The 15919-nt window shown below is 45.2% G+C and overlaps 1 protein-coding gene across 4 annotated transcripts in view; it reads right to left on the reverse strand.

The window, feature by feature from the left end:
• Positions 1-326: 326 nt before the first annotated feature.
• CMIP (c-Maf inducing protein) overlaps positions 327-15919 on the reverse strand; it is a 270937-nt gene continuing 255344 nt past the window's right edge. For 2 of the 4 annotated variants that reach the window (XM_020992642.2, XM_020992639.2), the window contains 8 exons: positions 9041-9157; positions 7205-7345; positions 6840-6887; positions 5503-5649; positions 4070-4175; positions 3347-3417; positions 2114-2163; positions 327-1343 (listed from right to left, as the gene is read on the reverse strand). In XM_020992642.2, the coding sequence (XP_020848301.1) occupies positions 1301-1343; positions 2114-2163; positions 3347-3417; positions 4070-4175; positions 5503-5649; positions 6840-6887; positions 7205-7345; positions 9041-9157 (723 nt within the window). In that variant the 3' untranslated portion in view covers positions 327-1300. Of the gene's footprint in view, positions 1409-1953; positions 2164-3346; positions 3418-4069; positions 4176-5502; positions 5650-6839; positions 6888-7204; positions 7346-9040; positions 9158-15919 lie in introns of those variants that run through there. The other 2 variants (XM_020992640.2, XM_020992641.2) reach the window with 2 other exon arrangements.

Below are 15919 nucleotides of genomic sequence, written 5' to 3' on the forward strand. Positions count from 1 at the left end.
TTGCCCTCAACCCCACCCTCCAAGGCCAATCCTGGGGCAGAAGTAGAAGACGGTTAGGTTGTGGTCCAGCTGCAGTCAGAACCTGCTGACCCTAGATATGACAGGCTACCAGAAGCATTTATCACAGCAGCCCCCTAGAGTTCTGTGAGAGGCTGGGCAGGACATGAGCTGATATGTGGGTGTAAGCCTACTTGGCAGCACCTGTGTAAGCATTCTAGTAGTTTTGCTCCCAAGGCCAATTCCCCCTACCTGTTCAGTGCCCAGGCCCCTAGCTCCAGTCCACCCACCAAACAATCATGATTCCAAAGCTATACAGAGCACACAGCTAAAAGCGAGTCACTTACAGTTTATTTTGCCTGAAAGTATTTCACATCTCTTTGTACACAGCTACAGAACAGGAGTAAGTAGGAAACCATTGGGTAAAGCAACAGTGCAAAGGAGAAAGGTGGCCAATTGTTTATTATTTTTTTAATCAACGTCTTCCTGAACCTGAAGCCAATTGTGCAGGATGGGGCTTGAGGGGCAAAGGAAAACACAAAGAACCTGGCACATAAAATGAATTAAGAGACTTAACCCAATTTTTCTTTAAAAAAAAAAAGAGGGCACAGCACAGGGTAATAAAAACTACCTAGCAAAGTATAAAACGACAAAAAGCGTGGCTCCCGCTGAGTCACATGAATTAGATTGATAAAAATATTACCTTGGCCACATGGAAATTTTAAAGATGCTGAAGGGGAGAGTGTTTGTTCTAAACAAACAGAAAAGGGGACCCCAAGCAACACCCCCTCCCCCAAAGGCTGTTCTGTACAGTCATGGCTCAAAAGGAAAAAAGCCAACTATTTATTCATCCAGGAAAGGTTCTTCCCTTCTTAGCAATTGTGGGGAGGCCAGGAGCTCTGAGGACTAGTGGTCACATTTACAGAAAGGGATGGCTATAGGTCAGTGGCAAAGGGTTTTTCTTCTCCCAAGAGACCATGCAGAAAAGCAGGCATGCGTGAGTGAGGACGCCGAGCGACACAAAATGATGGCAGGACTTAGAAATCTTGAAATCTTGGACGACAACAGAGAATGGTGGAGGCAAATCATGAATCTAGCTCTCTCTTGGCAGGGAACTATCCTACCTGGAAAGGGGTGGGGTGATGAAATGGTTAGCACATCCCCAGCCTGATAAAGGAGCAAGGAAAGATGGCTGATCTTTCAGGAACAAGACTTCGGGTGGGTGGCCTCCTCTCCCTCCCTCCCTCCCTGCTCCCAATGTCTTCAGGCTTCAGTCAGTGAGGATGTTTGAGACATTCTGAAATCATAAACACGGCAGCAGACGGACGGACGGATGGACGGACGGGCTGACAAGAGAGCGTTAGCATACAGGATCCATTACGAAAAGGCAATTATTCAAGGAGGGTTTTTCCTTTAAAAAAATAATAATAACAAGACAGCAGACTAGTTTATACAGTACTATACGCCAAGGGGTAAAAGAATCAACAAGTTATAAATAAAAGACAGGTCCCAGACCTGTAGTTTGTGAACCATTTCTTAAATAGGTGCATTATTTAAATCTTATGTACAACAAAATTACTTTGCATAACAATTGCAAGGACACAGGGAGAGGTATGATGATATGATCTGGGCTTTTTCTCTGGGTAGCAAATGGCTTATTTTTTGGAGAGTCCCTCAAGGGGGCCCCCAGGAAGGCCAATTGGAATTATGAGTGATGGGGGATTCTGAATTTGCTTTTCCCACACGGCATCATCACCAAAGCAAAGGAAATTCACGAGGGGTCTCTCCCCCTTCCCCTCCCTCTTTTCCCCTCCCCCTCCCCCCACCCACCCCCATTGATAATCCTCTCATTGCTACAAAGTCTTTTTCAGGTTAGTTTGATTTTTAAAATTATGAATCTAAAAGATTGAGGCAGGGGCCGGGCATGCTTAAAAGCCCACCCCCCACCCCCCTCCCTGCCCCTTGCCCCAAGAAAGTCTCCCCCATCTATCTCACAGCCAGGGTGGTGAGATCCAAGACCCCACAATGGGCTGTTCTACAGCTATTAGTCAAAAGTTGTTTTGTTTTCAAATTTTTCCTTCTTGTCACAACTTAAAGAGAGCGAGAGAGAATTCACCAGGCTTCAGTGTAGCGGACGTCAACCTCTTTCAGATTGGGCAGCTTGGCCTGTTTCAAAGGAATAATCATCACAGTCACTGGGAAATCAGGTGCCACCTATCCCTGCCTGGAATAGAGTTCCTAGCTTGACTTCTATGCTCCCCATCAAGGAATCCAACCCCCCATCCCTCACTAGTCTTGGCTGCCTGAAGGGAACTCCTTCAAGGGGGTTTCAGTAGCATCCTTTCCAGGACTAATGGGATCCATGCTAGCTGCCTGGGGCTCAGAAGAACTGAGGCTTAGGACAAGTGAGAATGAGACTAACTATGGAAACTGTTCTGGAATGTATTGATTATTAATTTATTTAAGCCACAGAATTAAAGAATATTAAAGTTGGAAGGAGCCTCAGAGTCTATCTAGTCTGGCCTGTGCCTTAACAAGAATGCCTTCTATAACATCTTCAACAGGTTATCATTTTGCTTTTGTGTGAAAACCTCTAGCTGGGAGGGAAACTCTCCAAATTCAGGTTTGGTTGATTGCTTTACTTCTAGGTCTCTGAAAACTCCAAACGCTACTGCTGATTCTGCCCTCTGGGATCAAGTGTAACAAATCTAATTCCTCATCTATGTGACATCCATTCAAATATTCAAAGACAGCCATCAGGGATCACATAAGGCTTTCTCTTTTCCAAGTTAAGCTTCTTTAGTTCCTTCAGCCAATCCTCAAATGGCATGATGTCCAACCCCTGTATCATCCTGGCTGTCCTTGCCTGGATGAGTTCCAACTTGTCAATGTCATTCCTAAAATGTGGCATCCATTGCTACACTCAACACACTTGCTATGACCTGACCAAAGCAAAAGATAATAATGCTATCACCTCTCCTGTTCAGACTAAGGAGACACCTGGGACAGTAAAATGTGGATAGACTAGTGACAACCAGGAGGAATGGTACAAGTGGGCTTAGAGTCAATGGGAGTTTTGATTTTATCTGCGAAGCCAGGCCTGGGGCCTGCCTAGACCTTTGAGAACAGGAAATGATAAAATATACTTAAAAACCTCTGCAAAACATGAAGTACTACATAAATGCCAGCTACTGTTATACTCTGTCATTCTGGGTTCTAAGGTCTTTCCTAACTTTGGCATTCCTTATAGTTTTTTAAACCCCTCCAGCTTTGATTTTCTTGGTCATATGTTCCAAAACTCTGTCTATGCTTTGTGTATTGAGGTCCCCCATGTACCCAGCTAAAATACCTTCAGGTCTTCGTAGGTATCTGCTGAGAGTTTGGTGCTATTCATGTTTAAGCTGCAGAGGCTCTTCATTGCTACATGAAGACAGAAAGAGGGAAATGTGTTGTGAGAGACAAGGGAGCCAGAAGTGGGGAGACACACACACATACACACACACCCTCCTGACCGGGAGTATAGCAGGGTTTCCAGAGGTGAGGCAAGCGGACAGAATGTAGTTCCCAGAGCAATAATCCAAGTAGAAGTAAGAGGGATTTAGAATCTTTACTGAATGAGGGAATGAACTGAGTGATTTGGTCCAGGCCTTCAATTAATTCTCAACATATTCTGGTCTCCCAGTGTCTCAATGTGGCTTAGTTCACCTAGAAACAATTTCCTCATGACTCCTGCACAGCCACTCCAAGCACAGGCTTTGGACAGAGGTATTGTGGTACCTCCCCTAAGTAAGAGCAACCTTGCTGGTCATGGCTGTTCAGGGGAACTCCTGAAGGTGGAATGAGCTGGTATCTGAGCTGAATGAGATTCAGATGACAGACAGGGATCTATTCAGTTCAACTGATGCCACTGGGACCATGTATTGCACTCATTCTTCCAAAAGAGTAATGTTTCCCACTATCACCAAGAAACTTTTCAGGGATTAAGCATTGGTAGACACCTTCAAAAAGTGTGGGAGCCTTTCCCCACCCCCCTCCAATTTAGGAATCCCCAGGCTTTCTTGTGGAAACTCACAGCTCAGGGCCAGCAGGCCGGCATCGGTGACAGGTGTCTCACACAGGTTCAGCACTTGCAACATGGTGAGGTGTTCTGAAAGGAGCCGCAGACCAGCATCTCCAAACTGTGAGGACACAAGACCAACTCAGTTCCCAATCTCCTAAGTCTTGGAGGCACTGGTTTATGAAGCCTTTAAGAAGCTTCCTGAGAGATGAGAAACTCAAAGCCATAGAGAAAGATGGTCCAATGGTGTATTGCTGTTGCTCAGCAAGGCACCCTCGGACAGAGAATTACCCACTACTGGGAGCTGGAGTTTAGGAGAAGTACTTTAAAGTCCCAGTTATAGGATCATGGGATTTCAAGCTGTAATGAACTTTAAAGCTGATCTAGTCCAAACCTCTCATTTTATGGAAAAGGAAACTAAGGGAGAACACTGACTTTCCCGAGGTCACACAGGTATTAATTAATTGAGCTAAGGCCCTTGCCACCAACACACTGTACTCCATCCAAACCTTGAAGTCCAGTTCTGAACTTGTGTTTTGGCTTCTCCTCTCCTTATAAGGTTAAGAGAGGAAGGATTTGCCGTAAAATCATCATGAGTGCAGTCACTCTTACCTTGAAGAATATGGGGTCAGGGCAAGAGTAATATTTACACTGGGAAATGTGGTCCCTAGAAATCAAAAGAGGATCTATGCCAAACAATGGCTGGCTTTTTAGGAGTGTTAAAGCCTTCTTACTACTGCAGATTTTCTGTAAAGCACCAAATCTGAAAGTTGGAAGTCCATCTAGTATGACCTGTAGCTGATCAAGCATCCTACCTAACACAACTATAAACTTCTGCTAATTATTCATTACCAGCCATCAGTTCAGCCCACCACATTGTATTTTAAAAGGTAAAAACTGTTTAAAATACCAAAGTAATCACTGGAATAGCTGGTAAATTGGATAACTCATTAACTTTGTGGTTAGGGTCCCATTCCTTCTAGCTCTAAGGAACCTATGAAGCTGTCAATCTAAGGAAGAAATTAACCTTCAACATCTAGCATCAACTAATCAAGTTCATGTGGGTCCTTCTTCATGGGATCATCTCCTCTCCTCTCCAAATTGGAGTTGGGGTGAAGTAGTCTCTGGGGCTTGCTTGATGGTGAAAACCCATTCCCACTATATGCCAAAAAACCCAATTGCTTGGAAACCAGAGCAATTCCCTAATTACACCTGAGCACTGGCCTAGATTCCTAGAATGAAAGAATATTATCCAAATACAGGGTGTCAAAGCCTCCAAGAATGATATTGTGCAAGCCAGACTTAGAACAATGACTCATATAGTGAGAAGCCTTCCAAAGGGACTTATCATCACATGGACCCAGGAGCCTTTAAACTGTAGATAGATAGTCCAGCCCCCTGGGAAACAGAGAGCCTGGCTGAGATGGTTCATCTTCCAGTGCTCATACCTGAGTGGACCACAGGTTTAGCTGCTTAAGAGAAGGCAGTTTGATGAGGTGCTCGGCACAGGCACTCGTCACGTTGGTGAAGGCCAAGCTGAGGTTCTCCAGGTTACCAAAGGAGCCAGAGCTCAACAAGCGAGCCAGGTCTGCATCCTATAGAGTCAAATAGACAGAATGGGTCAACAAGATGTATAGCCAGTGGGGAGACAGACATATTCTGGCTAACAAGAAGATTTAAGTACTTTGGATGACTTCAGGTCTACGGGGTGAAATATGGGTTCCATCTCTAAACTCAAAGCGTCAGGGTCTGCCTTTCTGAGACCTCCCCAAAGAGTGAACTACATTTGCACCATCTTGCCAATGCCAAGAATAAAGGGTCTGGCTTTTTATTCCTTACTCACCCTGCATTTTCATGTGCTCAAACATGAACCCTGTGAAGCCCATGCCTTCTCCATCATTGAGGGAAATAATTGGGAAAGGTAGGTCAGGGAAGGTCTGATTCTGATCTTACTTCCAGAAAGCAGGTAAGGAGTTGAGGGAATATGCATAGAAGGGAAGTGAACAGGTAGAGGAGATGAGGTAAAAGCTTCTCTTGAGCTGTCTCACACCTTAAATCACTGACTCATACCCTCCACAGAGACCCTTCCATTTGAAGATGGTAGTAAGGGGCAGACCACTGGACCCTCAAGACACCTAGGGCTGCTCTGTCAGTTTTAGAACTAAAAGGGACTTCAGATATTGTACAGTAAGACATTCCCAGCTTTGGGTGGACAGTCCAGCCCCTGGAGAGACAGACAGCCCATAAACCTCATTCTGGGTGGGATGGCTAACTGAATTGCGGCTTATCTTCTGATGCTTGTACCTATATAGGCCACAGGTTTAGCTGCTGGAGAGAAAGCATTTTGATGAACGCATTTTATAGATCAGGGAAACTGAGGCCCTCAGAGGGGAACTGACATGGCCAAGACCATGCAAGTTAGGAGTAGTGGAGCCAGGATTCAAAGTTGGGTCCTCTGACTCTGGATTCAGAACTAAATGCAAAGAAGCACTGTGCAAACCTTAAAGCCCTACATAAATATGCTAGCATTTCCGCTGTAACAACACCTCACCCAACCATCTCATGAGGACATCCAATGACCTAATGCCTAGAAAAGAAACAGCCTAGTTCCATCTCCGGCAATTCCATCCCCAGACAGGATCAGGAGAAGGTAGGCAAAATCACGCACAGCCAATTATTCCTCATTTATCATTCATTCACTGACCACCCCACTCATACCAACACAAGGCCATGTTCCACGCTCCTACAGAGAGCAGCCCAACCAAGGGAGAAAAATGATACTTACTGTGGACTTGGAAGGCAGAGTTAACCTGGTAGGCCCCCCTTTTCTTTGCTGTAAAAGAAATAAGCATCTGTTGGGCTTTATCCTCACTTTTCATAGTCCATCGCTGCCCTGCCCACCCTGTGCCAGCTCTTCTCAGAAGCCCTGCAGGGAGCCTCAAATAGGTGTTTGAGCTCTGCATCCTACAGGGTCAAATGGATGGGATGGGTCAAAAAGGGGTAGTCAGGTATATGGCCAGTGGAGTGTTATGCCCTCCATGGAGATATTTTATAAGGTAGAAAGAAGCTAGATAATTGTCTCAATCCCAGTAACAGACCCAGAGCATGCTGGGTAATCACCTACATGGCCAGGATGTTGTCAAGACCTACCAGCTCCTTCAGCTCTCTCTGTCTGTCACAAAGCTGCTCATACATTTTCTTCCCCACATCGGTACTTTCAAGGGTGGAGATGATTTGCAATTGGGTGTCATTGTTGTCTATGATGTTGTATTCCAGCATCAGACAGAGAATCTGGCAGGGAGATGGACAGGAAGAAGAGTGAGCAGGGGCCAGCAGAGTGGAGGGATTGTTTCTATACTCTCCTGTGGGGGAAGTAGCCTGGCTTCTGGGGACTCTGGAGTGTAAGCCCTCAGAGCTCCAGCTGCCACCACTCACCCATGGCGGAAAAGCCTTGCACATCCTCCCTTCTGGATAACCTCCCACCCATTCCCATTCAAGTCTATCAGGCCAGAGGTGTTTGCTCTGAAAATCAGGACTTTCCCTCTTGCCCTTCAATCCCCTTCACCATCTCCTCCTTTCACCTGCATTAGTCAACTGTCCTGATCCAGGACTCTTTTCTCCTTTTCCCTCTGATTTCCTATTCAAATTTTCCAATCTTCTCCCCTTTTCTGAACATGTCTCTGGAGCTTCATGTAGGCCTCAGGACACCAACAAAGGAAGGAAACGGGAACAAGATAGACAAACTCTGCTCTCCCTTCCCTACCTACAGACTCATTAGGTCCCTATGCCCCCTAAGGGTGTTTGGCTACAGGTTATCTATCCACCTGGCACAAACCAGCATTCAGCACAAGGAAGAACTTGTCACAATGGAATGGGCTGCCCCAAGAAGTACTGAGTTCCCCATCATGTGAGGAAGACTGGATGGCTACTAGTGGGAGAATTCTTTTTCAGACTAGAAGACCTATGTTCCGTGATGGTCACTCGTTAGAGGCACAGAGAAGGGCCGAGGTTACATGTCCCTCTTACGGGGTGAGAGGGGACAAATATCATCCAGATCACTTTGCTGACTTAGATGTTTCAGGCACCTGGGCACCTGCTTCCTCATCCTACACCTGGACCTTCTAGTCCTTGCAGAATAAGTACTGGTTATTGTAGTCTTTCCCTCAAGCTTCCTCTGGAAAAGAAGGCCTCACCTTCCAACAGGATCTATAGGAAACACTGGAGACCATACCCTGACTCACTGAAAGTGTAAGGAAGTGATGACACATATTCAAAAGCCAGGGACAGCTCAGGGCAGTATGGAGCTTGGCAAACTGGGTAAAGTATTTATCCCCTTCTTTTTTTCTTTTTAAAGGTTGGAAAGAAGAAATGGAGGGAGGGAAGGCTTTCCTTCAGTAGGATGAATGAATGGGAAAAGTGTGTCTCCCCAGCTCTTTATAGGGCAGGAAGATCAAAAGAAGAGAGGAGGGGAGAAATAAAAAGGAGGTGACAGGAGGAGGAGCTGAATTATAATCCCAAAACATTAGAGTGGGAAAGGACTTTCCAGATCATCTAACCCAGGTTCTCATTGGACAGATGGAGAAACTAAGCTTCAGAGAAATAAACTGACTCATTGAAGGTCACATAGTTAATAACAGAGATAGTACTTAAACCTATATCTCCTTCCTCAAGGCCAGTGCTCTCTTTAGCCTGCCATGATCATCTGTCATCCTGTCCTCACCCTCACTCTCCAAGGACACCAGTACTGTGGACTGTCCCTTGCTTCCTTCTCTAAAATATTGGGCCATTCATCAACTGGGTGAAGAAGTGGGATGGCTGAGCGAAAAGAGCCCTGGACACGGAGATACTCAAAAGTGCTAAGGTAGTCCCTGCCCCGTGGTACTTCGCCTTCCCCCATCCCCCAAGCTCCTTGTTGTGGTTGTTCCTTGGGTCTCACTACACAGTGTCCAAGCAGCGCTGCTGAGCCAGGCCCAGACACATACTCACCTCCACCATGGTCTGATTGCCTCTCAGGGCCAGGAGCATGCAGGGTCCCAGCTTGTTCTCAGCCAGCGAAAGCAGGAACTTTTTTGTCTTATAACAGGATCCCATGAGTATATGCACCTGTGAGAGAAAGGAGGCCACAAAGCAAGGTTAGAGGCACTGCTCCACAAACATATCAGAGGATACAGAGACACACAATGCCTCCTACACATCTGCAGGCCTCCAGGCAGCCATTTCACACTGAGGTAAAGCTTAGAAGTTCTAGCTTTAGGCCACAGGATGCCTAAAGATAATGGCAGACCCACAGGCTGCTACAACTAGACCACTGTAGGGGCAGACTCTGAGAGGGGCAATGCCTGAGAAGTGTTTGGCTGTGTGGTCATGCTGACTTTCTCTGGCTTAGCTCAGGGATGGGGAACCTGCAGCATCGAGGCCACATGTGGCCCTCTAGGTCCTCAAGTGTGGCCCTTTGACTGAATCTAAACTTCACAGAACAAATCCCCTTAATAAAAGGATTTGTTGTGTAAAACTTGGACTTAATCAAAAGGCCACACCCAAGGACCTAGAAGGCAACATTTGGCCTTGAGGCGGCAGGTTCCCCACCCCTGGATCTGATAGCAAACATGATTTTCTGGGTGTATGGTCTCTGGGAGGGTTGTCAGACAATCCCCTAAGACTGGTGATCAGAACAAAGACCTTCAAAGAACACTCTACTCCCCACAATGCACACACACTCACTATCCCTCCCCCCCAAAAAACCCCCAAACATTCTAAGTCACAGAACCACAAGATTTAGATCTAGAAGGGGCCTCAGAGATAGTACAATGTCTTAATTTTACAGAGTAAGAAACTCAGGCACACAATATTAAAGCTGAGGTTCAAACTCAAGTCTTCTGACTTCAAATCTTGTGTTCTTTTTACCAAACTACATCCTGATCACAGAAAGGATTGCTCTTATTTCAGTGCTCCTATGAAGATGGGGATATGAGTTTTTCTCTAGGCCATGCAAGGGGCTTTAGCACTGCTATATGACATTGTCTTTGGGCTTTTGGCAATAATGGCACTAGGCAGAAATTTCTGAAACTCTCATGTTGAACGACAGCCCAACATTCACATGGCCCAGGGTGGGCAGCACAGAGGCCTGTCTTCCCTTCCCTTCCAAAGGCCTCTTGGGGGCTGGACAGTCTCTAGGGAAACTTGATGGCCATATCATCTGTAAATACTTGTCAATCAGACAGTCAATATTGAGTCCTGCCTAGAGAAGCCAGCTCACTGAACGCATACTTCCTGGTGGCTTAAGACACGAGTCCAAAAGGACAAGAGTGGATTAGTGGGACATTATGAATTCACCCCAAAGAACCTGACCCAGAGCAGGTCATGCTTCCTGCTGGCTTTGGAGATTAGATATAGAGAGATAGATTGGAAGGTGGGGTTGGAAAGGAAATGATGAGTCACTGGAGGAGCTAAAGAAGCCTCACAGGTCTGTCTGCCCCTCATTTCAATACAAAGTGCTTTTGCTTTCTTAAAAAAGTACTGTTTTGAGATGGAAACTTCCCAGCCCCAAAAGCATGCTATATTAGTCTAGAGAAATGCCCATTTTGATCTTAGCTGCTGTATAATTTTCCTTCCAACATTTGTGTAATCATTAGGTCCAGGTATGGCACGCCAGTGGATCCTCTCAGACTAGTGGTTGCTTCTTCCTCTCACTGGGTATTGACTGATGGAGGGACCACCAGGCGTTGCTATGGGGAAGGCAATGACGTCTTCACAGGGAGATTATGGCTCAAGTTGAGAAATAAATGAAGGGAGAAAACAGACAAATTTCCAAGTTTCAGAAATCTGGCTTATCTAGCAGTGAGTGAACAGGTTAAGACAGAGCACGTACACGGAAACATCTAAAAATAAGCTCCTTTCAAGAAGGACCCAAGAGGCAGCTCATATATTATAGACAAAACTCATGCTTGGCTCAGTTTATTGGGTAGTTGTGTACGAATTAGTTTCCTGACAGAGCTAGTTTCCTGGTAAAGAGTTCCTTTGCCTTGCAAAAGCACAAGAGAATGAGTTATGTGCTTTGATAAGAAAGGAGAAAGGGACAAAGCTAGTGGAGATAGGGAAGACCATTTCTGACTGAGCTGGCTAGTCTTGGGTAGTACTGTACCCAAATCTCCCTCCCTTCCATCCTACTCACCCCTGAATCATCTCCCTTCTGTTCTCCGGGGAGGGTCTCCCAGGACTCAGGACCCTATCTGCGTGGGAGTGTGGTTTAGGTTGAGACCAGTGGGGAGAGGGGAATAGTCCTGGCACTTTGAGCAGCCTGGCTCCCTGACAATCCTCCCCAGAGGCCAAATGTCTGGAAAGGCAGCACAAACACATCACAGAGCACACAACTGTGAGGGTGCTTCAGTAGCAGTCCAGGTTTTTCCCATCCTCTCCCTTCTCCACAGGGAGCCTGCACCAGCAGCAATCCATCTCACATTGTATATACTTCCATGGATAAACACACACACACACACACACACACACACACACACACACACACACAGAGTCTCCCTTGTTAGAAGCTTAAGACAGGGATTTTTTTGCTTTTGTCTTTGTATCTCCAGTGCCTGGCACATAGTAGGCACTAAATAAATGGATTTATTTATTTATTGGATCTTTAATCACTGAGCCCCTCCACTGGTACCTTCCCTTTTGCCTAAAAATATGTTCAGGTCTCCCTTTCTCTTAGCTTCCTCTGACCTCAGCATCTAACGAGTCACCGAGTTCATAGGATCACAGATGCTGTGCCCTCTCATATGACTGATGTTTTGGCTTCTTCTCAGGCCCCTGACGACCATCTTTCTATCTCCCTGTCAGGGGGTGTTTCAGAGGCAGAGGTCACTGGGAAACGTCACTTAAAGAAAGTCAGTGTCTGCATTTCTGAAACAAGGTCAGTCAATAGTCAGAATGAGCAGGGGATCATGGGACCAAGAGAATCTATTAGGATCACAGATTTAGAATTGAAAAGCAGGTCAATGGCCATCTAATTCAACCTCCACATGGTATAGATGAGTACTCTTGCCCAAGCCTGCCCAGGCAGTGATTGATACAAGTAGTATTTGGACCCTGGGCACTCTGGCTTGGTCCCTCTTAACATTCTGCCTCGGTTCCTTGGGCTCTTCCTTAGCCATCTCTCTGGCATTTGTCCCCTCCCCATCATTCTTATTGTAGCTGCCCCAGTCCCAGTCCTCATAACAATTCGCTCAAAGTAATGAAATAGGCTCCTGCCTATTTTTCTGGCTTCCAGCTCCTCCTCCAATCTACTCTGCTAAAGCACATCTGATCACCCATGACTCCTGCTTCCCTCCCCCTTGTCTAACCATGCTCTGGACCTATGATTCTATTGGTGTGGAGGAAACTCCTAGTATGAAAACTCCCTCCCCAAGTATAGATTAGCAACTCACCTGTTGGCTGCAGCACTGAGCGGTTAATTGACTTGCCCGAAGTCAGACAGTCAGCACGTGTCAGAAATAGGACTTAACAACCAAGTACTCCTTACTTCAGAGCTACCCCTACCCGCAATACTGCACACTATCCCTCACCTTTCAAACCTTATCTCCCACTACTTCCCTAACTTTAGCACTGAGCCTCCAGCATGCCTTCACCTTTCTACTCCCAGCACTGCTGCTTATACCTAGTAGAATCCCTTCCCGATCTCCACCTACTAATTCATCTTCAAGAACCAACTTAAAGCCTACTTCTTCCTTCAGCCTAGCCTGACCACCACAGCCTAAAATGATTTTTTTCTTTTTAACTTCTATTGTAATTCTTGTGTTCAAGAACCCGTCTTGCCTCCCTCCCAGGGGTATTGTAAGGATCCAAAGAGAGAATATGTATAAAAAGACTGTAAAGGTCCAGACCCATGTCAGGAACTTTGCAATTAGTTTGCCAGTGAATGTTATGCTGTCTTAGCTCTTCTACTGATGTTTTCAGCTACTGCCTTTCACTGTCATCTTATTCTCAGTGTTTTTATCTTACTTCTGGATTACAAGCTCTTTGAGGGTATGGTTTCTGTCTTGATCTTCTTTGTCCCCCTAGAGTGCCTAGTATATCCTCTCAACATACACTACAAGATGTACTCATCATCTTAAAATGATTCTTTGTGTACATCAAAAACCCTCAAGAAGCCCAAACTTCTTGCCATTCAAAGCCTCTATTATCTGGCTCCCAAATTTTCTAACCCGTTTTCCACTACACTGCTAAACAAACCTCCCCTAGCCAAACTAGTGTCCCCCAGCACCAGGCATACTATTACTTCCAAATCTTTGAACATGCTACTTCCTTAACTTGAAATTCTATCCTCTCTCTGTTTATCTAAGTCCTACCCATCCTTCAAAGCCTACCTCTTCTTCCACAGAGCCTTCTCTAACTCTCCCTCTCTCTTTAAACTTTATCTGTGTCTTTGATTCAGCAACTGGCACATGCTTCTCTATACTGTTGTTGCTTTTTGCTGAATGAACATGTTCTTCCTCTTTGGTTTGACTGTGCTGATCATATTTATATTCTCATATTCTCTCTCTTTCTTTCTTTCTCTCCCTGTCCCCACCCCCTGCCCCCCAGCAACTAATACAGAACCATACACACAGTACATTGATAACAAACACGTACTTTTTTTTTTAAGGCAATCGGGGTTAAGTGACTTGCCCAGGGTCACACAGTTAGTAAGTGTTAGTAAGCGTTTGGTCTGAGGCTGGATTTGAACTCAGGTCCTCCTGACTTCAGGGCCAGTGCTCTATCCACTGCGCCACTTAGCTGCCTCCAAACGTGTACTCTTCATTCAAAACTAGGGATATGGATATAAATAAAGACTTTTCCCCTAATTTGTGAATGGAAATCCCGAAACATTTCGGACACACGGTGCCTGTAAATACAGGTGCTTAATAAATGACCAGGATGACATAAATAAACTTGATTCTATTGGGGAATAGAAAGGATATTCTCTTCTCTGAACCTGGCTTACACAGTAACAGCTCTGTAAGTTCTCTCATGTTGGGAGACCCCAGGATTTGGAATCAGATAACCAGAACTGGAACCTAAACTCTGATCCTAACCAATCATACCTCCTAAATAACCAGAATATCTGACTTTGGACACATTCCTTGCCTTGTCTTGTGTCTTAGTTTCCTCATCTGTAAAATGAGATGAGGTTAGATAAATGTCCCTTCCAGTTCTGAATTCTATACTCCTATAAGCCCACAAATCCAAATCCAAACTGCCCAAAGTGTGTCTCTCCTTATTCTAAGTTCTATGGTAAATGCTAATAAGAATGACCCTAGTCCAGAGTCATCGAAGATTCACAAAAGCAGTTTCGGAGCCAAGAAAGATGTAAATTGTAGCTGCAGTAACACTGAGTGTCTCTGTCCTGAAGAAAAAAAAGAGTCTCTCAGAAAAAAATTATCTCTATCCTTTCCTGAAGTGTTGGAGGAGTTAGGAAGCCTAACTACCTTCAGCCTGAGAACATCAACCGAGGCTCAAGTGTGACAAATGTGATTACCACCATGAAAATACTTTGAAATATTATAAAGTGCCATACAGAAATGAAAGATTACCATTAATGTCTCTAGAAAACTTGCTACCTATGAGGCTGCCCTGATGAGAATATATCTGTGGGTAATTACTTTCCATCTGAGGCACTTCCTACATGAGACCCCACTAGCTCAGGTTTACAAGGAGACTGGTTTGGATGCGGGAGCTGGCAGCTGCTTTGTGAGCTTCCTTTTCTGAACTTCTCCCCCAGAGGCATAAACAAAATATCCCTAAATAGGACAGATAAGATATCCACCATCTCTTTAGTGGCTCTTGCAACCTCTCACACTGAACTCCAGACCAACTCAGACATCTCACAATCAGGATTCACCTGAATCAGTTTCCCAACAGTGGTGACAGGCCAACCTGCACCATCCACATTCTTCTGTCCACTCCCTGTGATAATGTATACAGTGGGAGATGACTGGATGCAATTAAAGGGCCAGGGAGCAGGCTTTATTTGTTTGTTTGTTTTCTTCTCAGAAACAAACGGATGCTATGCCTTCCAGCTAGGGTATGATCTTACTAATTGATGTCTCTTGTGAAGATGTTAGCATGTAAACACTGATATACCAAAGTGTGGTGCTGCATTTTAGATCTTGGAGTATCTCTGCAATGAGTGTGCTTGACCACAGTTGATTGTGAACATAGTAATTCAACAAACAGGAAAAGAATTGAACAACAGATACACAGTATACAAGGAAGAGACAGCTCAAAAACAGCTAATGGAAGACCGAGTGAATCAGGAGCCATCATCACGTACTGGCAACTGCTTACCGTAGCTCATAGAGCATGTGGCTTTACCTATCTTTGTCCCTGAAGTTACATTCAGTTTATATTACATTCAAGGCAAATGGCCTCATGGTATGTTGCTGTCCGTCACTCCCCACAAGGAGATAAGGATGGAAGAGTGGACTACCATAATATCTCTAAGGCTGCAGATTTGAATCCTCAGCAGAACTTCCAGATTTGGGTAGAAACCTTATAAACTGCTGGTGTCTTTGCCTAATCACTGGAGATTCTGCACCCATTTGGAGACAAACACTTTGAGGTTCTTACTCTATGAGGTCTACATATTAATGAGAATCAAGGGGAAATGCTAAATTCTTAACCATCTAAGAACGGGTGGGGGAAGTCCAGAGCTTCTGTTTATCCATGTTCTTATGTCTTCCCATACCCTTACCACCACTGGGAATCTGGGAAAATACCAACCCCTCAGCCACAGAAAGAGAGAAAACTTGCCCCTTACACCACTTTCAGACCTAAGAGGTGCACCACCAAATAGAGACTGAGAAAGTCTTAAGCAAGTTCAACCTG

The sequence above is a fragment of the Phascolarctos cinereus genome, unplaced genomic scaffold (assembly GCF_003287225.1).
Source record: "Phascolarctos cinereus isolate Bilbo 61053 unplaced genomic scaffold, phaCin_HiC Scaffold_2;HRSCAF=192, whole genome shotgun sequence".
Taxonomy (NCBI): Eukaryota; Metazoa; Chordata; class Mammalia; order Diprotodontia; family Phascolarctidae; genus Phascolarctos; species Phascolarctos cinereus.